At 29.7% G+C, this 23,644-nt stretch overlaps 1 protein-coding gene across 5 annotated transcripts in view; it reads left to right on the forward strand.

Annotated features, from left to right (window-relative positions):
• Positions 1-23,418, forward strand: part of LOC116767514 (potassium voltage-gated channel subfamily H member 8) — a 48,160-nt gene extending 24,742 nt beyond the window's left edge. For 2 of the 5 annotated variants that reach the window (XM_061527484.1, XM_061527483.1), the window contains exons 3-16: positions 12,659-12,889; positions 15,150-15,287; positions 17,310-17,566; positions 17,679-17,913; positions 17,993-18,156; positions 18,315-18,531; positions 18,789-18,968; positions 19,149-19,348; positions 19,751-20,000; positions 20,078-20,193; positions 20,293-20,573; positions 20,653-20,854; positions 20,929-21,075; positions 21,205-23,418. In XM_061527484.1, coding sequence (XP_061383468.1) covers positions 12,659-12,889; positions 15,150-15,287; positions 17,310-17,566; positions 17,679-17,913; positions 17,993-18,156; positions 18,315-18,531; positions 18,789-18,968; positions 19,149-19,348; positions 19,751-20,000; positions 20,078-20,193; positions 20,293-20,573; positions 20,653-20,854; positions 20,929-21,075; positions 21,205-21,675 — 3,089 coding nt within the window. In that variant the 3' untranslated portion in view covers positions 21,676-23,418. The remainder of the gene's footprint in view (positions 1-12,658; positions 12,890-15,149; positions 15,288-17,309; positions 17,567-17,678; positions 17,914-17,992; positions 18,157-18,314; positions 18,532-18,788; positions 18,969-19,148; positions 19,349-19,750; positions 20,001-20,077; positions 20,194-20,292; positions 20,574-20,652; positions 20,855-20,928; positions 21,076-21,204) is intronic. The other 3 variants (XM_032657854.2, XM_032657856.2, XM_032657855.2) reach the window with 3 other exon arrangements.
• Positions 23,419-23,644: the final 226 nt, after the last annotated feature.

Raw genomic sequence — 23,644 nt, forward strand, 5'->3', positions numbered from 1 at the left:
TGCCTTATTCATATCATATACCTTTGTACAAAAAGATTGTCTATGTTTTTATCTCTACGGCTTAAAGTTATTTATTTCTTTAAAGATTTTAATGATGGAAAGCTAATATGTGAAGATAAGGACCTTTTAAAGAATTTCGAATTTTTATTTCAAAGAGAATGAATGTATTTTAAGCGTGTGTGTTTTATATTTGAATATGCATAGCGTTCACTTCGAAAGACAAAGCTAGTAAGGTAAAAGACATGACTGAATAAATCATATATGAAAGGCAACTTATAATAGCGGACTAGGTTATATTTATTTACTCTAAATAATAAATTTAAGGTTTTACTCTAGAAAAGGTTATAAAGTAACAGTTTTTGTGCATTAACTCAGTGATATTAAAACGCAATACAATAAAAGTTAATAATGATTTAATAACTAGCTTTAGTTTAAGCCTTTAAAAGAACGAACGGTAAATTGGATGGAAGCCATAAATATTAGCAAATCTAGTTGTTACATATTTATGAAACCATCACAAAAATAATCGGACTAAACTTTCTGATCTTAAAATTGGTTTTAATTTTCATAAGAGTTAACCAAAATGTAAATACACCGACCTATTCACTAAGATCAGCGGAATGAAAGAAAATAATATCTTTTTTCTTAATCGCAAACCTGCTGAACGGTAAGATTGATACTACGCTTATTTGAAAGGCTTATGAAAATGTAGAAGTTATATAAACATTGATCATGGGATTTGAATGATTTTAATAACAAAATGAATAATCGTTTTCAATAATCTTCTGTTCCTATTGCACCTTAAAGTAACATACAGGATGTATCCAATCAAACTGTCAACCCCTTATTATGTCACCACCATCCGCAACCCAACTCAAATACGACCTAAAACTGAAGCCATTATATAATTAATGGAGGGGTGTGTTAACTAATACTGTTATTACAGAAACTAATGATGCGTTAAGTAATTAAAATTGTTATTATGTATTGATATATTCCATTATACACTATTCTATCATTAACTGTTAATTATTATAGATCTATTGAGAAATAGGCGAGAGAAATTTCTTAATGCCATGTAATAAATCGAAGTATTCTATTCTGCTTCAAAATGAAGTTAAAATATATAGATCTGAATAACAAGAAAACAACAGATAACTAAACTATGCTAAAGGAAATTTAGCAATTAACAGGGACTATTCACGTTGAAATTAATACTTAAGCAAATACAAGTATCTCAATTGAGGTTCTACGGAACAATTAGTTTACATTCTCCAAAACTGGAAATGTGTATATTCAGGTTAACCTTTAACTTTTTAATTATATAACTTATTATAATGCGTACTTGTATTGAAGTCTATTTGTCTTGGTTATTTAATGTTTAAATGAATACTCGCGATAATATTAGATCCGAATATTATGTTTTTTTTTTAAAGAAACAGCAAAAAATTAAAAAAATACAAATAGAAGTCTGACAAAATAAAAATTTCAAAAAAAAAAAATCTCGCAAAAAGAGTTTGTTATATATCAAGAGGAACATGTTGAGAACAATCTAACTGCAGACGCTAGTGAGACGAGGTGTAGTAAACTAATGATTATTAATTCCGTGTAATGTTATGCATCATTTCAGTAAGATAAAACATTCGGTCCAATTGGCGCCAGCATCGATTAGCGGTGCGATGTATCGACTCAACCAGCACAATGACCGTAGAGCATTCGTAAAATTAGCATTTTGCGAACGTGCACCAAGCTGCATTCTCGACTGCTATAAAGTTATTTCTAGCCATAAATATTCTATATTTATGCTGAACTAAAGAGTACGAATGGTTAAAATCAAACTTTTTGAGCTATCTTTCCATAAATCGTTCACACGAACACAAAAATCTATATAAATTTGTATAGAAAAATATCTCAGTATGCTTTTAAATAATATAGTACCTAATCGAAATTGATGGGATTTGAAACTCGCGTGAAATTGTTAAAGATATTTTTGCTAGCTATGTTCAACATCTTAATCAATCTGATGACATTAGTTACACAAGTTCTGTTGAATCGATTTTTTTAAGTGGTTAAAAAAACAGTTTTAAGAATAGCTGAATTAGTAGTGAAAATTCTCGGAAAATATCAATGACATAAAAACATTTAATGGAGAGTTACAATACACATGTTGTGATTTACAACTCACATTATTGCTTAAATAATTTTAAAAGAAGTGAAAATAAAAATATCATTGATCAAAAGATACAATAAAAAACAATTTAGCCTTATTTTTGATTTATACTCGATGACTCGTCATTATTCAAATTACATGAAGCCTCTAAATGTACTGAGATAATTAAATACGAATTAGTAGAATCAATCTTTGATATTTTAAACATTATCCAGAATAACATTTTCTGAACTGAATATTTGAAAACTATTAACATTTGTTACTATATGAAATTTTATGTTATTCTCAATTATGTACATATAAATTTACGGTCCGCATTTATCAAATAAAAGACAAAAATATTAATTAAATTTTTCATTTAATAACTATTTAATATGCATGTCTCTTTGACATTATTAATTACAGTTTTTTTCATCTTATCACTTGTAACCCTAGGCTACAACGTACTAAAATACTAACACACGAGTTACATAAAAGTAGCAATATTTTTTTGCACTTAGTAGACAGTAATAAAGGCTATAATACGGATTAAATTAAAATATTAAAACAGATTGATAATTATACCGGAGATAATCGCTAATGAAAACTAAATACAGATTTAAAGATTTACGGATCCTCAATGAATCCTACGATTCGTATTTAAATATACAAATTGAAATGTAATATTACCCGCTTTCATAATTATTCTAACATTTCGTTTTGGGTATTGTACCAAGCTAATTTCAGGCTAACGAGGCAATTTACATTACGAGTATATAATAATGTCCTTGTCTGTGTCTGTGTGTATTTAGAAGATTCAACGATCTCTGTCATCCGTTGTAAAGTGTGTTCATCGTAATTTAAATTGATATAATTATTTTTTTTTAAATTAATCTCGCCTACTTTTCATTTTATTATTTTTTTAGCTGTAGTTTTAATGTTTAGCAATAACCGTGTTTACTAAAAAAGTTGAATTTCTAAATTAATTAATTAATTCGTTACGAAATTGTGTTATAAATAATGTTTTCATTAAATTTTGGGGGCAAACAATTCAAACAAGTCTAAATTTAGATAACTTGGTTGAGTCTTAAGCGTCTTCTTGTAAATATAATTTGCAGCTTGTGAAGTGTCGTACAGATTTATGGAACAGATGTTCACGAAAACATCAAAGCTCGCTCAAAAAGTAAGATATACTGTGAAAAAAATACAAAATTTATTATCATAATGAAAAATGAGCCCTTTTTATTCGTTTGAAACAAAGAAAAAACATGATTGACTACTCGACATAAACATAGAAAACATTACTTCCACTTAAATGTTTTGATATCTTATAATATTATCGTAATCCGAATTTTAATCACAAGACCTATACAGAGAAACAGACGAATAGTAATAAGTTACGTAGTTTACACAAAGCTCCCAATTTCATACGATTAACAAAAGAGAAATCTAATTTGCCCTTGTATGATGAAACCAAGCCTCTTGATTGTCCAACTTTGTTACGAGCTTGTGGCACTTTTTGTTATATCCATTATTGAGAATTAGTTAATGATTCAAAGATAAATAGAACTATTATATATATAATCGTGCGTGGTCCCAATCACATTCCTCTCCCACTCAGTTGCATTATCTCAATAATATATGATACTTTATCCATGTTTATCGATACTTATGCGCACAATATTCAGATCAAGGTCGACAGAAGTAATCTATACAGAATTATGGAGAATAAAAGTAGACGAATAATGAAAATATTTCAGATTTATATACCAAAACAATAAAAAGAAATCCTTGATGTAAAAAAGGAGATAAACATTTTATCAAATTTGCCTTAGCTGTCTGAAAATCGAAAATATCCGTCTGTCGTGTAAATTTTAGAAGCTAGAAAAATATTTTTAATATTCATTTAACGCAATTTGATATTCGATCTTTCGTCAGGTTTGAATTTGATATACAATATATATTTTTACACTTCGTTACATATTAATAAATTAGAGATAGGTATCATAAAATATGATAATACATACCTGTGCCCAAAATATGACTGAATAATAAGTAACTTAAAACAAAAACCATTTTGATTACAACATATACATATGTGTCTGATAATGCTAATATAATACAACAACTACTAATTTAACAACAATTGAGCAATAGAATTTAATTTTGTATATTTAGTGGCCAGTTATAAAGCTAACGATGTCGCTACGAACATATCTGAGTAATGTGTAATAAATAATGTGCCACGTGATATGTCGCAAACAATACGATAATCCGAAAATGACGACGGTTAAAAATTGTATTTGACAAAAAGACACGTCAGGAGATTTCTGATTGAGTGCCAACCTCATCATTTTTACATTTTTTGCTAAGACATCGTGTTTTGTGGATGTCTGAACGAATTTGAAATATTATTTAATAATGTCGAAAGCTACGGAAATGCCATTCAACGAGATTTTGATGATTGATCATTAGCTTTAGGTGTGACGGTAATATATATAGAGCATAATGTTGTATATAAGTGAAGGAAAGCCTTTTGGCATTCGTAATTTTAATCTGTAAACCTCAACAAAATTAGCTTCAATTTTTTTTCAAGTGTAAATTAAAACCTTAATAAGTAGTTTTTTAACCTTATTTAGTAGTTTTTAAACCTCATTCAAAAAGAGAGGCGTGTGTGTTTATGCGTCAGCGTCTACGTGTGCGTGTGTGTGTCTGTGTGCGTGCGTGTCTGTGTGTATGTGTACGTGCGTGTCTGTGTGTATGAGGTACTAAAAATAAAAAAGACAGAGTTATTTTAGCATTTAAGAGTCAATTGATTTCAAATACAAAATTATTAAACTAAACTCTATACGGCATATTTTAACACGTCAAAATTATATAAATTATACCGATATATTTAATCACAAAGTAACAACATACCTAATTATGTCATGTGTTCATTTTACATGTTCATATATTAATATAAACATATAACTGATGTAGCCATTATCTATTAAAATGCTTTAACCTTTAATCCAATTGAACTTTACTATTCCAACTCCCTTATTGATTTTAACTTCGAGGATAAATTATATTTGACGTTATTGAGTTGTCAGGCCTGAATTTAATTAATAATATTCAGGTCTTAATAAAAGAAAAGTTTATGAAACTTTTTCTTAAGGATTTCCTTATTACGAAAAACTCAATTAGCGCCAAACTCCTATATTACGTTAATAGTTCATAATGTTACAATATAAATGATACATTTCCAGTTATTTATTCGTTATGTTTATTTAATTCTACTATATAAATAACAAATTATAATACATGATACACTTTGAAATAAAATTGTATGCATAAAAGATAAAAGTTAATGAGCTGACACTTTATGTAAATATTACAAACGAGAAACTTTTAGTTTGTCGCTGACCTTTTTGTATAAAATTATAAATATATAAAAAATACATAAATTCTAGGTAAATTAACAATTAAATTGAAATTTACATAGTATTTAAAAAGATAGTATCTCGTATAAGAAGGTACGTATTGTACCTATTTCATATCAAAGAGAAACAAGAATTAGTTTCTCTAGCACGTCCAACGGCTACGAGACCTATTTGTAAATTATAATTTTGTCTTATAATATTTGGACTAAAAGAACTTTATTTTGAAAGTAAAGATTCAGATAGCTCAATGTGTAATTAAACAGCTTTGTGAGACACGATCTTGACGTCCTTTCTTCCCATAAAACATCTTCAGACTTGTTGGAAATTCATTAAAATTTATCACATCACAGGATCTTCTTCGCCCCGTCCAGTTATTCATTTAAATATTAAAAAAAAATGTAACAAAATATATTAAATAACAAAAAAAATCTCTTTATAGTTAAAATTATATACAATAGAGAAATAAGGCGTTATGGTATTTTTTTAATTTTAGTATCAAATGGTTTTAAATTTGTCTCCTGGAAGTAAAGCAATGTAATGATTTTCTCTACGGCATTCATATAACTTTTAATTAATATTGTATTAAGGAAGCAGTATTTGCCACTTGAGACTCATCTTGATAAAACCGAATAGATTAGGGAGAGTTTATAAATATTTATAGTAATCATGATTGTAATTATATTTTCAAGGATTATGATACCAAAGTAGTTTACGGGCTTGAGATAGGTGAGTTAAATCCTAAGTATTTTGTAATAAATACATTTTGATTTCTCCAACAATGGTAACACTATTTGAAATCGTATGAATGGATCGATAATATACTTGAATGTAACATTATCGTGGTTAAATGGCTACTAGAACATTTCATCATCATCATCATCAGCCTATACTGGTCCACTGCTGGACATTTGGACTAGAACATTTCACTTTAAGGAAATCAGGTTTTCAAAATCAAACTTGTTGAAAAACGTTATAAAACCCCACATTTATATGACTACAAAACGTATCATGTATGATATCTCATTGGAAATTATTATCCAGTGAAAACTAAACCAGCATACGCTCTGAATTCATTTTTATTAACTAAATTATTAGTCAATTTAAAACCATACGATCTTCATTTCGTTAGTTAGAAAACATACTTTAATATGTTACGAAATAAAGACTGTTTTTAAGTGTACTCGTATAGTTATAACTTCAAAGTCTTACTCGACTAACGCGTTACTCTAAATAGACATTGAAGAAAGTTTGAACAAAACATATAGAGGATAAAAGGTGGATGAAGAAATGTAATCTAAACTTGTTCTATTTCATTCACTTTATTACTTTTTCAATATACTTAATATTAACTTCATTTTCTTTAACTTATTAAATTCAATTTCTTAGAATTCTCAAAGATATTAAACAATTTATAAGATATTTTTATTTCAATCGTCTCAGACTACTCTCACATTTCAATATCTTTTTTTTAATAGGAATTTAAAACATTATCCTTTGCTTAATATGTATAGCTAACAGATTCTCTGATTTTTCTTATGAAATTGAAAATATTAAATTTATTTTCATCTTCAATATAATAGATATATTAAAAATACAGCGTTTATAGTTTCTATCATCCCTATAAAATTTTTATCGTCTTTATACAAGGACATTAAAGAAATCTTATTAAATACATTTAAAATAAATTTATTCGTAGTTGAATTTATTTATATTGAGAAGTACGACTGCTTTGAGAACATGAGATTAGCTAACACCCTTATTCCATCGGTAAATAGAAAAGGTTGAAGAGAAATACTAACAGCATAGTTTACAATTCGAACAGCTCTCTTAGAAATCAGATAAAAGGTTTTTTTTCGTTTTCGATAACAGAATATAATAATTTTTTCAATGTAGTTTTTTAGTTTTACTGATTTAAAGAAGGACATGATATATAAAACAATGTTAAAGCTGGACCAATAACTTTTAATAAAATATCATTTTAAAAGGATTAGTTTCAACATCACGTAGACCGTCTTATTGTTTTACGACTTTTTTGAAAACAAAATTCTTAAATGCCTTTAGTTTCGAAGCGGTCCAACCAGGTATAAAATATTTGTACCATTATATAAAAGTTAATATAAAAATGGTTTCCTGCGGAATATGGGATACAACATAGATAATACTTTTGTATTGTGATTGTAGTTATATATAATAAAAGTGACAACAACGACCGTGTTTATAGTCCCCGCGGCTAACGCTCGTTACCTCCTGTGGTATTTTGACGGCGAGAGACACGAAACATTTGGCGACCAAAAAATCTTCGGACAACTAACATAGAATCCGCCTTAATAAATACAGTGGCTGAATTATTATGTTTCATTTTTGACAAAAAAATAAATACACATTTAAATATATTATAAAAGTTAATTTTGAAGAAAATGAAAAAAAACTTTATCAAAACTACAGTAGTTCAAAATGCAAAATATGTATTTTCATCAAATTGACATTGGTAAAGTGTTCATTAATTACAGTGGAATGAAGCCTTAAAAAATCCATCAAACGAAAAAGTACTACTAAGTAATTTTATGAATGATTTTAGATTAAAAAAAACTTTTACAAATTTAATATAATTTTTTTTTTTACATTTTTCGTTTGTATTTCAGATATATCCATTAAATTATTCATATATCTCAACTTCAGTTATTTTTGTACATTTTTTTTTTCATATCATGTTTATTATATTCACCAAGATCATTTGTTCTTGTTAACTTATTGGCTTAAATTTTTTTCCGTATGAATTTTTTATTATACTTAGTGGTATCGCGGCACCTGTCTTAGGATATTTATATCTTGTGCGTCTAGGTAAAGCTGGCATGAGGAATTGAATTATGGAACAGTCTCGCGAATCGGCTGTAGCCTAAGTTAAAGTGGCATGTGTTTACCTCCCCTTCCTGCTCACATGTCTCAAGATATAACCAGCAGGACTATAATAAAAACGATATTGAAGAATTAAGAAGTTATTATTTTTAATATATATTATAACCTTATCGTGTTTTATCTTATTACATTTACTACTATTTTATTACCTGCTTGAACTATCTTTTGTGCGCACTTGTTTCTTTATTGACTATTAGTCTGACTTTTAGACAGTAATTCAATTAAAGGTGACAATAATGTAATTAAGTAACAAATCTGTATTCGTATTGTGAGATATGATTGAATGTAGCAAACATTGTAAATGATGAAAATGTCTGTAACTGAAGATCTTAGCACTAATCCATTTATATTAACAGTTGAGATATATGCATTATTCAAGCATTCGATTAAAGCTGGGTTGGGTCCTTTTTGTTTTCCATCTCAAAGGACCTAAAGATGATGGTTTAATGGAGATGAAACTTTAAGTCATTCGGTTTAAATTTCATCTAGGTTTTGAGGTTTTACTTATTACGAACAAACACTTTTATTTAACTGGCAGATCTCATAAATGATAAAAAATAATAGGACAAAATAAATATTGCGACCAATTACAATTGTGAATAATTTAAAGATTATTGTATTATTGTGAAAGAAGAATAAGTAAATATTATGCATATCAGTATGAACCGAAATCACGGATCCCACCCAGACGCTTAATGAATAGAAAATGAAGGAAATATGTAGAGAAAATACTATTAATTAAAAAAAACTGTTCCCTAACTTCATATTTAAAACTAGAAACTTAATATTTAAAAAATATTAGTATAGGATTCCGATATAAAACGACATTCATCGAGATGCTTTTTTGTTGAAACATATTTTATATTAAATTTAATTTGCGCATTATTATATTGCATATGGCTTGCCTAATAAATTTAAGTCCAGGATATGACTAATTAATAATTACAAAATATTTTTTTTTCATATTTCACCGGTTTGATTATTAAACAATTTCCGTACTAAACGAAAGCCTGAAGCCCATAGAATATGAAAACGTTAGGTTGCCTTTTCTTTTCCACTCATAACTCTCGGGTTGCCAGGTATAAACAGGTAAATTGATAGTACAATTTTGCACCGGTATGATAATTTAATCCAATAAAAATAAAGATTATTTAATTGCAAATACGGTGGTATAGGGTTGCCTGCGAAAAATTAGTCCTGTATTACGGTTGTCGAATTTTGGAAAGTGAAATAATGCCGCGAGTGAATATGTGTGACTGAGAAGTCCCAACCAACCGTCCCATGGGACAGAAAAAGATAGAGAGAAATGGGGAGAGAGCAACTGCTTAAAGTCAAAGCAATTGAGTATTTGCCTCATTTTTGAATCCATTAAATAGTTATGTTTTATGATTGTAATTTCTTTTTTAATTAAAAAAAAATCTTTATTCATAAACATTTAAACTAACTAACAATAAAAAAAGTTAAAATTCAAACGAATATGAAGCTCGCTCTTGCGTATGTGACGTCATTGTGCATATTCCATTCAAATTTGTTCTCATCGACCTCTCACAGAATGTTTTTATAAACAACCCTGATCAGCTGTTGTGATTGTTATTTAAAAAATAACTATTTAAATTATTTCAAAGCAAAAACATAAACTTTTAGCTTTTTAATATACACAATGACGTCAGACCTATCACATCAAGTGATTTTTAAATCATATTGGACCACTTTTATTTATTTATTTATTTAAAAATTCGTTGTAACAATTAAATTTTATACATACTGAGGTATTTTATTTGTGTCAAAGAATTTTTAACTGAACTTTATTTGCAAAATCATTGTCATGCAAATACAATTGAAAAAAAATTTTTGTTCTTTGAATTTATATATTTTTTTAATTTGAGTTGATTGCATTTGTAGGTTATCATACCACATGTTACAAAAAGTGACCGTTTTGAATAAAAAAATATAATGAAGAATCCGGTCACTTTTATACAGAATATACAATAGGTATATAATAATTGAATCTTTAAAATTATATTAGCTGATACACCGTTTTTCATGATTTAATATTTAGGCATGATGACAAATTTTGAAATTCCTTTGAACGATGTACGTACAAATATAAATAAATATATAAGGTCGTATAAATTAGCGCTGCTTGCCTTAGTGAATCCTATCTTCATGACTCGTGGTATTTTATATTATATTTTAATAACATTTACACTCAAATAGTACTCGATGTAATAAAAAGTAGTGAAAGTTAACATTACGAAATAGACGTTCGTGCATGTTTTTAATGCCTCGATTTAGAAGTGACGTCATGAGCTCTGTATGGTGTTCAAGACATCATGTCGAATTGCCTTATTTTGTAGTTTTATTTTGGAAAAATAAATATTAATGTCAATCTTAATAAAAAAACGTGCGCATTTTATATTCCTAGCTTCAAGTTTAATATAGTAAATATAGTATTTTAGCGATTTTTTAATTAATGTCATCAGGCTTATTTTCAGTAAAATTCCACTACGGTATTGTTTATTTACGACGCATGATTTTTTTATAATTAACTTAAAAATGAAATATACAAGGTTTTATATAAAGATGTTGTCACTTTCAACTTGTTTTCACGTTAGTTAGAACATCTAATTAGAAACTTTGGACACTATGATAGCTTATTCTTATAACTTTATAAGGAATGTTATTATGAAACTCAAGTTCAGCTTTAATAAGTTCATTTGTATTTATTAAATCTTCTATATCCTTAATTTTTAAATCTTTGTCTTGATATTTACCTTTTTCGAAGTCTACAAAAATCTTTATTCCTATGGATTATAATCATTTTTTTTTTACCTTTTCTGTTAACACTAAAAATGAAAATTATCTCATTGTGTATGTATTAAAATAAATAACAGATATATTTATACAGAATATTCTGTAAATTATAATAAACATAAAAAATGCCACCGACTTCAAAATAGTACGTGAATAGCTTACCTATGTAGGTATGTTAAGAAAAAATATAAGAGAACTAAAAAGAAAAAATAATAAAGAGATATTTTGTCTTAACATACACTGACAAAACCGAACTAAAAAAATATGATAATATTTTTTATTAATATTCCACCTAATTCACTACTCGTGTTCTCTGATGTTTATTTTTATTATTTCCGAACGTGTACTTAATCCGACGTCCATCATATATCACGCTATTCATACTAATAATATTTAAAATGTATATAATTTACTTTCAGTGGAAACACACACTTAAAATGATATATACGTTTGTATTTAACATCATAAAACACTTAAGACCCACTTACAGCACACATTTCGCTTTGTTTAAAGATCATACGTCTTGTTTCAACCTGAATGAGAACAATTTAAACTTTCTTGGGAGCCCAAAGCTCTCATTTGGATATTAGCTAAGAACAATACTAGACTAGTCCATAGAATTTAATTAAAGGTAATTTATCTCAACAGCCTAAAATAACACGAAAGTTCATAGATTATATTTAAGATTCAGATTATATTGGGTTTGTGTAGTGTAACATTGGAAACGATTATTTAATGTCCGTGTTCGTCGTCAGAGTCCGACATGTTGTATTTCTTTTTAAACGATCAGTGCGCACACCCGGCGCAGGCACTAATGCACTTACTGATAGTTACACTGACATCGACAGCTAACTAAATAATTTGACATTAAAGCTTCCATGGAGGCTTTACAAGTTGTCAATAAATAAAACGAATGACTTTATACGTTGATATCAATACTACCTCTCACACATAGAGACGAAACTTCTTAGTATTCAATGGATTCACCGTGCAGGTGCCGGGTCCATCGCGTGTCATTGAAAGGAGCTTCAACAATGCCTGAGACTTGCGACCCAGGTGTAGCTTTAAGGGGCCCCTATCTAACGCCCGTTAAACGCTCACCAGAACCTTCCAAGCTCTTCTCTCTATCTAACTATTATGAATAATCGAAAAAATAATTAAACAGACTTCGTACTTTTGTCATAACCGAAAATATATAAATTTAGAATCTGGTCGTAATTGTTTTCACCTTTTCATTTCCATACGACAATAGTCCATTCTCGAAGATCACTATTGTCTGCCTACAATGTATAAAATGTGTATTGACAATGAGAATAAGTAAATTGGTTTAAATAAATTAATTGATTTGTTACAGACAGCAATTTCGTGTTGGGAAACGCGCAAGTGCCGTGTTACCCGATCGTATATTGCTCAGATGGATTCTGCGAGTTGACTGGATGGGCTCGGGCGCACATTATGCAAAAGGGATGCGCCTGCAAGTTTCTTCATGGACCTGACACAATGGAAGAACATCGACACGAGATCGACACAGCCCTGGATTCCAAACATGAACTCAAGCTGGAACTTATATTCTATAAGAAAAACGGTAAAATAAAATTTGATTCATTTTCAATAATTACTTTCTCATTATATTAATTATAAAATGCAAAGGATTTTGTTTTTCGTTAAAATTCTGTACAATTCTTAGAATGTTTTAATGGTTTAAAACAATTCCCGTTGGCTAAGATTTGTAAACAACGTCCTTAACTTTTACCAATTATTTAAGATTACGCTAACTTTCAGTCTTAATTTATATACCGTCTTAATGAGCACGCTTGGTTGGAGCTCATTAGTAAATAATAATAATTATTGAGCTAAGTAATACATTTATTTCTGTAAAATGAATGAGTACGCATAGATTAATTGTGTAACTATTATAAAACGTAACACAATAGATACAAAATTATCAACGTTCTACATTCTTAACAATATTTATAGGAATACATAATTTCAAAATTAATGTATTGGTTGTCATATTAAGTGTATCAATAAAAATATTCTCAGCACCAATCTAAATAACCAATTGTTACGAATTTTATTTTGAATATACATACTCGATTTACAAAATAATTAAAAATATGTATGTAAAGATATTTAAATATATTCAATTATTATGTCCTATATAGAAGGCACTGAGTGATTATTATTGTTCAAAATTATTTGTTGAGTAATATATATATTTATATCATCTTCCTATCCCCAGCTAAACTTTGGCCCGATTCTAATAGATTTGCTTGTTTTGAACTCAAATTGCTATAATATCGTATTCTTAAATATTTCTGTTTGAAGAAAACTTTAGCACCAACGTTGAGTAGATAAGAATAGTTTTTGGAACATTTCCAAAATATTTCTCTTTCTAGTAAATAATTACGATATACCTGAAAACGTATTCAAACCTTTCATTTGTTGTAATCTCCATTAAGGTTGGATGTCGAGTAAATTTAATTTGATTCTAGTATTAGGTCTAAATAATGAGATTTCTTCAATATAATTCAAGGCAGCGACATGTAGTCCAAAATGGACATACTGCTGAGAGTTTCAACGGTCACCTTTCAGATTACAGATTAATAAGTCAAAATCGTTTAATATTTTTTTTATCTACAATGAATGCAGATATGTGTTACTTTCATATCCATCTCGTATTAAAAACAGTTTAGAAAATATACCATAATATGATGGAGTATAATTTTCATTAAAGTATATTTTACATCAATTAGACGATTTTAATTATACTCTGTTGGGATTAAAAACAAATGATATATATTAAAACAAAAGAGAATATTAATCTGCAAACAAAGACTTAAAATGTGAGGCTTTTGTAAAAGCATTTAAGTAATGAAGAGTAAAATAATATTTTAATTTACAAAATGACATAAAAACATATAATTGTTCATAGTATTTTTAATTTCAATCATATGTCATATGAATATTGGATAAATCATATATTTTTATTGATTTCTCTACACTTTTATACCTAATTTATATCCATACCTCTATGCTGTATGATGTAATCTAACAATAAGATTAATTAACGATTAACGATGTTATAAAAGCTTTATTCATATCCTAAATAGTTTTTATTTCTGAATTAGTTAAAATAAAAAAATACTTCCATTAATATACCATTATTTTGTGAAATATTTATATTTACTTAAAACTTATCTTTAGTCCGCTCACATTCACTTCTGGGCATACGTGAATAATATCAAATAAATACACGAAATAAAAAAAAATAGAAAAGAACCTAGACACTCTTACTTTATAGCAGATGTTTTAAAATCAAAGTCTCTTTAATTATACTGCTAGCCACAATCAAATTATCTTAAAATATATTATTTACACAGATTTACAGCTTTAGAGTATAAGTTTAAATCCTTATGCAAGCGGAATCGTAAAGAAAACCAATAAGAGATTTACGATTGCATTCAACAAAATTAAACTTTTACAGCTTAGCTTGTTGTCCTCGCAGTCTGGATATATAAAATTATAAAGATGGAGCTAATATATCTCCTGATAAAGCTCACCTCATGACATTCAAATCAATGATAGTCGGGAAGCAATGAAAGGCCTCGTCAGGCACACATGTAGATATAGCAATCAACAAAGTTATTCAACGGGTACCGAACTGAATAACCATTGCTAGGTTTGAAGCTTTCCCGAAATCAATATTATTCGATATAACAATGGATTCACCCTGAGAGAAATATTAATGTCTACTAAAATACAGACATACATATGTACATATAAACTTGGAGGTAATTGGTAAGATCGGTAAGTAAATTTTATTTAAAAACCTTTTTTTACAGGGACCCCTTTCTGGTGCTTACTTGATATCGTCCCAATTAAAAATGAAAAACGAGAAGTGGTCTTATTCCTCGCTTCGTTCAAAGATATCACCAACACTAAGATGGCCGCCATGAACACTAATGAGGAGTTCGACAGCGGTAAGTGCTTGGAAAATATAGTGAATTTCTTTTTTGACAAACTTGAAAATTTTATAAAAATGTACTTTTGTAGTCCTCCCAAGAGGCGTTTTGTTTAGTAATATATCTTTCTCTTGTATTATCTGAGCTCGTCGCTCTAGTCATTTAGTGTTATAAAATTACCATAGCCCTATAGAACCCAGAACAGCGTAGCGAGTTCGCGCATCATGGCACGGTAACGTTTGATTAATATGTTTACTAGAAACTATATTCTGTAACAATTCCATGTTTCTAATCTAGATGCAATAAGTAGCAGGAGTTAGTGATGTAGGAATAGTCTTTTCTTATTTTCTAGTCTTGTTGTTTTCTAAACTTGTCTTGAAATAGTTATTGAATGTTTTTTTTTAATTCGTTTTTAAGGAATATTAGAAATGATTACTTATCATGGTTATGTAATAATGAGTGTAAGAGAAATTCAATATAAATAATTATTTTCAGTAGCTGTTGTTGAATTACTTGTTATAAACCACCCTGTATTTTTACGTATTTATTATAAATCGAAAGTATTATATAAACATTTCCTGTTACCTGTTATGTAGAAGGTATTTAAAAGAAATAAAATAGTTTCAAAATATTCGTTACCCATTTTTTTTTATCATTTCATTTCATTTCATTTTTGCTTAAATGTTTATTTTATTTTACTTGCAAACGCAGTGTGTGTTAAACAAACATTCATACAAATATTTGCGGAAATTTCAGTAATACATAAATTGATGGATCACATTTCGTCTACATTTTGCAAAGTGTATATGGTATTTAAGTTTTTTATTTAAAATCCAATGTGGTATTGTAAAATAAATTTGGTTAAGTTGAGTTATTTTTTCTACCGTAGATATATTTTTTAAGTGGTCTTGTTTTCAAAATTATATTAAAGTAGTCTGTTCATAATTTTATATTTTAATCTAAATTTAAAATTTTTCAAAAAGATATAAACATGTTGAGTAGACTAAACGGTCGAGGGCCAGTGTTTTATTTGGTCTTTTTTGTCTACTTCACCTGCAACAGAGTCTATTTTATCTTGTTTCTATCTTTTAAACTTGCTTGTTACGCTAACAGGTGTTTATTTATTTCTCTACTATTTAGTTTATCAGGAATTTTAGTTTCCTCCATCGAATTTGTGTCAAAATACTTTCAAGATGAAAATTTTAAATAGAATTGTAACTGACCTTCTGAAGTCCTTGATTTTGAGATTTCGCTTGTTAAGTTTAAAATTACCACCAATTTTTTTTTTTTATTGTAATGTATGTATTATGGGACAATAAAAGCCAAATGAAGTTTGTCAAAATGGGCTGTATTGTTTTCCAGTTTGGCACTTATATTAATTACTTAGATTTTGGAAATTACCATAACTCTCCTGTTTGGCTTTTTCGTAGTTGGGTAAAAAGTGTCCGTGTATCAGTGTATTATTTTTGCTTACGATCTGCTTAAAAACAATAAACAAAGTGACAGCAAATTCAAATACTTACAGCCGTCTATCCTATTGACAAGGTCCCATTTTGTTGTCACTTCATCAATTTCTTGTTATAAATGTACCTGATTTTCTTTGAAAGCGTTCTCTTTATAAATGGAACCTTTTTAATGGAAGAACAGAACATCAAAATATTCGTTTCTGTTGAGCTCACACACATTTTTTTCTATTAATATTCATTACGATTACCAACATATAAAATTGAAAGACTTCGTTGATCCTTTTTCAATGCTTGCAAAGAAAATCTCGTTCATACATTTTCATTTGTACTTGTACAATAAAATAACATGGGTTCCGTCATACGCTATGCTTTTAAGCGCAATTGCTATAAGAACCGCAATCGCTTCTTTATATTTTCATAACATGTTTTCATTACCCATTAAACAAACAATATGAGGATGAATAAATACCTCCTACAATAAAACATTGATAGTATTATAAAGTGGAAGCATCGCGTATGGTTGTGGCCTAACATGGCACGGTAATGTTAGTAACAGGGTGGTTTGTGCGTACAGGAGCCGCGGTGCGGCCTTCGGCAGGAGTGGTCACTCTAGCGTTATCCCCATTTGTACCCGCAGCGGCACTTTTAGGCGCCAGGTTCCGAGCTGAATCTAGTTGCCTACTTCCAGACCCGAATGGCAATCTTGACCCCGAAGCGCCCTCACCCGCCAACATGGGCAGACGGCGCTCCAGGGCAGTTTTATACCAGCTTTCAGGACATTATAAACCGGATAAAATGAAGACCAAATTAAAACTCAACAATGTTAGTAAGGTAATTTATAATAAAACTTAACCTGAATTCACAATGCAAAATAACCAAGCTTTTCACAATTATTGCAAACAGGCTGTATCGTGTCACAATTACAGAACATTTGTTATTTTAGAACCTCCTACACTCATCTGACCCTCCGCTGCCTGAATACAAAACGTCAGCTATAAAAAAGTCAAGATTTATTATCTCACATTACGGCATTTTTAAAACCTTCTGGGACTGGTTGATCCTAATAGCAACATTTTATGTAGCTGTTGTGGTGCCATATAACGCGAGTTTTGTTGATGAAGGTCATCCAAGGATCAGTGTAACGAGTGACGTTGTTGTCGAAGCCCTTTTCATTATAGGTACAGGTCTTTATAATTGTGAACATTATATTCACGAATAATATATTTAATTTGAAATTCCCTTGGGCTTCATTTTCAGATATCGTTTTAAATTTCCGAACAACATTTGTAAGTAAGAAAGGAGAAGTAGTATCTGATTCAAAAGCAATAGCTCTTAATTACATCCGCACTTGGTTTGTCGTTGATCTTCTTGCCGCGCTTCCGTTTGACCTACTTTATGCATCAGACGTATATAGCGGGACGGTGAGTTACTTTATTCCACTAATTAATTTAACCAGCCCAGCTGTTTGTAATATAATTGCTTTGATTTCAAACGTTTACTGGGTTTCTCAAAAAGCGATACTTTTTAAAATTAATTAATAGTTTTACACTTTGTTAAGCGTTTTTTTAATTTTTTTAAGGAGTCTACTCACGGGAACGTTCATCTTGTGAAATTAACTCGACTACTACGTTTGGCTCGTTTGCTCCAAAAAATGGACCGATATTCACAATATTCCGCCCTAATTTTAACTCTTTTAATGTTATCTTTCACGCTAGTAGCACATTGGCTGGCCTGCATATGGTTTATTATAGCGGAAAAGGAAATTCAGCATCATAGAAATGAAAGTTGGGATTTAGGTACGTTATATAATTTTAAATAAATAAATAAAAAAATATTCAATACTAAAAAACCTTTAGAAAATCAACGCTTTTTAAAATCATGAAATATTTAGGAACTGGAATCGATTGGATTCGTCCGGTCTTTCAGAGCCATTTGAGTGGTTGATTGGAATTTGACAATGTTGTTCATTTAGAGTGTAATTGGGTGTTCAAATCAATCTGAAAATCTGATTGGATGATATGTTTATAATTTTGAAGTATATTTTTGTTTAAAGGTTGGATTAACAATCTGGCTGAACGCCTGAAAGTACCAATTGTGAACATATCCCATAGTGAGAGCTATGTTACTGCTCTCTACTTCACTTGTTCATCATTAACGAGTGTTGGTTTCGGCAACGTGTCCGCAAACACCTTACCTGAGAAAATATTTAGCATCCTTACAATGCTTGTCGGAGGTAAGAAATTTGTTTTTAAGAAATCCCCTTTCAAAATAAAATGAAGACTCAATATTTTATAGTAACCTCTGTTTATAAATTTTCAAGTTTAATGTAATTAAAACAGAAAAGCTCTTGAATAAACGTAGTTTTAGCTGAGATGCCATTAACGGTGATTACACAAATCGTAACTCTTCACAGCTCTAATGCATGCGGTTGTGTTCGGTAATGTGACTGCAATTATTCAAAGAATGTACTCGCGACGATCTATGTATCAAAGCAAATGGCGTGACCTCAAAGATTTTCTCACCATAAACCAAGTTCCTAAAGAACTTAAACAGCGCATGCAAGACTACTTCCAAACAATGTGGTCACTCAATCATGGCATTGATATTCACGAGGTATGCTACAAACTAAAAGCATAAGTAATTAATTGAGATATCTAAATAAGTATTTACAATTAAAACCTTACCAATTTTTTTAAATACAAGGAATCGTAGTGCTTATTTATTGTCAATATATAAAGTATCACAAATTATGTGAACAAATCCTTGAAAATTTCGTGACACCATTGTATTCAGACTTGACTGAATTAAATGGCTTGGAAATATGAAACGGTCAATTAAATAAACGCTTCCGAGGCCGCAGTTTTTCAAGCGATATTACTAATTTCAAGCGTTATTCAGAGTATAAATTTCCCAACACCGCAAGATTATCTTTTAGAAATAAAAAGTATATAATTAAAATAATCTTGTTTACAGTTTAGATTCACTATTTAATAAAAAATACTTGTACTGTTGTAGACCCTCAAAGAATTCCCTGAGGAATTGCGAGGAGATGTGTCGTTACATTTGCATCGGGAGATATTATCACTTCCAATATTTGAGTCCGCGTCTCAGGGTTGTCTGAAACTTCTGTCACTACATATTCGAAACAATTTTTGCGCTCCCGGAGAATACCTTGTTCACAAAGGAGATGCTCTAACTTATATTCACTATATTTGTAACGGATCGATGGAAGTTATGCAAAATGATATGGTTGTCGCTATTCTCGGTGAGTGAGTCTTTTGATTTTTTGAAACATTTCATACTTTTGAAATTATTTCATTAAAAAAGTTTTCGCATCGCCAGGAAAGGGTGATTTGGTGGGATGTGACATGAATACTCATTTACAAGTCCACAATGGCTCGGGAACATCGCAATCTAATAACCCCGACGTGGTTGTAAAGTCAAGCAGTGATGTCAAGGTAAAAATTACCATAAGTATGAATAGAATGAGGAATAAATAAAATAATTCCATGTTTATTAAATTTATATTTATGAATTTTAAAATATTCTCGTTATAGGCCCTCACATATTGCGATTTAAAATGTATCAACATGGTTGGTCTGGGTGAAGTTTTACGACTTTACCCGGAATATCAACAAGAATTTGTTCATGATATATTGCATGATTTGACATACAATTTACGAGAAGGCTACGAGGCTGAGCAAGAAGAAGGGAACGGGCATCCATCTCTCACTCTACCATCAATTTCAGAGGATGATGAAAATGCCGCTGAAGAAAATGCTCTATCCCCAAAAAAACCTCTATTATCTAGTAGTAGTCCCCGTCATACAAAATTCAGGTACTGTAGTGATAACAACAACGATAAATACATCGTGACAAGGGAGAAATCATAACACGCGTTTAATTTTTCTAAACAGAACTGACGGACAACCACGATTATCACATAGGGAATTGCGAGAAAGAATCGAAAGACAGCGGTCGGTGGCTACACCCAAAATTACTCGAGCTGATTCTTTGGAGGGATTAAATTTAGAAATGCATAATACACGCTCTTCAGTTGATAGACTTGACACACAAGTGTCGAGCTTGCATCATGACGTTGCCGCTCTCAGCATGGAGGTAAGTATTAATAGGCTTTAATACATATTAATAAACATAAATGTATAATGTATAATTATTATTCAAATACTTAGGTTCGTAATGCAATACAAGCTCTACAAGAGATGACAGGTCCAGTGTGGCACGCAGCACACTCAAATCCAAATTTACAATGGAACACTCCTCCTAATCAACTTGCCAGAAGTTGTAGTCATCCACCTGACGTATTTTGCTGGGATCAGGTAATAAATAATAACTTTTGTCTTCCACATTTAGGAGTACATATATTTAAGACCAAAATTAAAATCAGTTGTTATTCGGTACATTTATTTTAATAGCCAAAGTGATTTATTTTTGTACATTTTCTGCAGCACGAACGCCCTCTCAGTCCTGAACGGCCAAAAATAAATCGAAGTACGCAAACCGAACCGTTTCTCCATTGCGTTACTCAGTACATACTGGAACACCCAGCTACTGTCATGCTTCTGTTAGGATTAGACCCAATGGCAAACCTGGCGCCAGTGATACCACCAGCTGTAGAGTATTATGATACGAGAAGCAGAAGGCCGAGTGGTCTTGAGCAAATAATAGAATCCGAAAATGGTAGTCAAACACCGTCTAGTTCGGCCAGTGACAAAGGCGAAGCGGCGAATAGCCCCATTGGAAGTGAAAAAGATCTCGACTTGCAGACGGATAAGATTCGGTCGTTAGATAAAGACAGAAATTTAAATTTAAAAAGAAATAGATATTCTGCTAGCGATATTTGTGAAGTATCCGAGCGGTTGCTGCCTTCCAGATCATCTCCCAGCACATATAGCCTTAAAAATAATGATAAAAGTTAAGTGGTCATGATTCCAATATGCTCATTAGTCAATACATGTTCAAGTGGACTCTTGGTGTTACTTTAATGGGATACTTTCCTGTTACTACCAGACAAAGTATTTAACTTTTTTTTCTACTTCGAATATATCACGAAAATTTACATATCATGTCGTTATCTGTATAATTTATGAATAAATAAAATACTATCATCTAGTCACTTGACAAATTTTATGTTAAAATAACTTTCGTCTGTTATCATCCGATGTTACAACTCACAAACCCTGTAACTAATATTTAGGTAATAGTTGGTATTTTTGAAAATATTGTTATATTAGTGACATCTTCGTATTATAGCGACTCCTAACCTCATTTCATGTCTTCACGACATATCTGTGTGACAATATTTAACTGAAATATGTAAACAAATGTTTAAACTATTTCTATACAGCTTTACCCATATAAAGTTTAGTCACGATATATTGTTTGTTATTTTTTAATCCAGATAAGAATGATGCTAAAGGAAAGTACGAGTATGCTACCCTAACCTTTTATTACAACAATTTATTTTTGTCAATTTTAAAAATATTTTTAATTCATGCAACACAAAGGATTTAAACCGTTTATTTTAAATTAATCGAATTCTTTATATGTCCTGTGTATTAATGTAATTTTCTATACAAATTATTAAAAATCTAAATGTTTGTCAAAATTGTTGCCAAAGTCAATGTTCGTAGTTCTTAGTGTATACCTACATATTAAGTAGGACATATTATAAACAGTCTATTCCTAATTAGATTTATCAAAATATGATCTCTTAATATTTTTACTAATTTATAAACTTTTTTGAGCATTTAATGCTTTTTTCGTGTACTTATTATATTATTTAAGTCTGTTAAGTCTAATTAATTATTCCGAATAAATAAAGATTTTTTTTTTATATACAATATAGTAGAACCTTCCAATGTGTAGATAATCACCTATTTTACGGTTCTTATTTTAAAAAGTATTATATGAGCAATATTATAGTATGATATTGTAAATAATTAATGTTGATTTAAATAATGTATTATTTTATTAGAAGTTAAAACATTCAGCAAACCTATCTATGATTGAAATTCAGATTGATCTTTAAATTTTAATAGTTTTTAATTAATTTATTCTTAGTAGCCTGTTCTGTCGGTGTTATAGTGAAAGAAAAAATATATATCATAGGATTAATTATAATTGGGTTGAATTTGAATATCAAAATTAATACATTTGATTATAAACTACGAAGGGAAAATATTTAGAAAAATGTTAAAGACATTCTGAAACATTCGATTTAATTATCTTGTTTATTAGAGTAGAGACATCCCTGACCGCTCCCACCTTCTAATTAAATTATATACCACGTTAGGTATCTCATGGATGTTTTTTACCTGTAATGCCGAACGAACGGGTCAACATGCATGTGTATTTCATAAAAACTATGAGAATTTAGATAATAATTCTTTAAAGAACGGAGACGCTTACTAGATATATGAATTAAAATGTGGTGTACGTTATACTCGTAAAATCCCACGAATGTGATATGGAGAAGAACACGTGCAGTGCCTAAAATCTTATTTATTTACATTATAATTCTTGAGATTTATCGTGATCTTTAAACAACAGTCGCATGTTTGTGCGTAAACATATTTTTTGTACATAGACATTATTAATGATCTTTCTCTTGTAGTACAAAGTTAATTGTGTAAAGTTAATAAAGACAATTTGATGTTAAATCGTTGTTTCTTTATTTCATTCCGTAAAAACAGTGTAAAATGCAGACGAGAGATTTATCACCTCCTAAATGCGCAACGACATTTTTTTATTTGTCACTTCACATTGCTTACCACCATTGTGGATGAACCCATTTAAAGAAGGAATGAAACGCTTAAATTGTGATTTACATGGAATAAATTGTATAAAATAATGAAATTTATTGATTATATTAAATAATATAATCAT

This window comes from Danaus plexippus (assembly GCF_018135715.1).
Source record: "Danaus plexippus chromosome 9 unlocalized genomic scaffold, MEX_DaPlex mxdp_26, whole genome shotgun sequence".
In the NCBI taxonomy this organism is placed as follows: Eukaryota; Metazoa; Arthropoda; class Insecta; order Lepidoptera; family Nymphalidae; genus Danaus; species Danaus plexippus.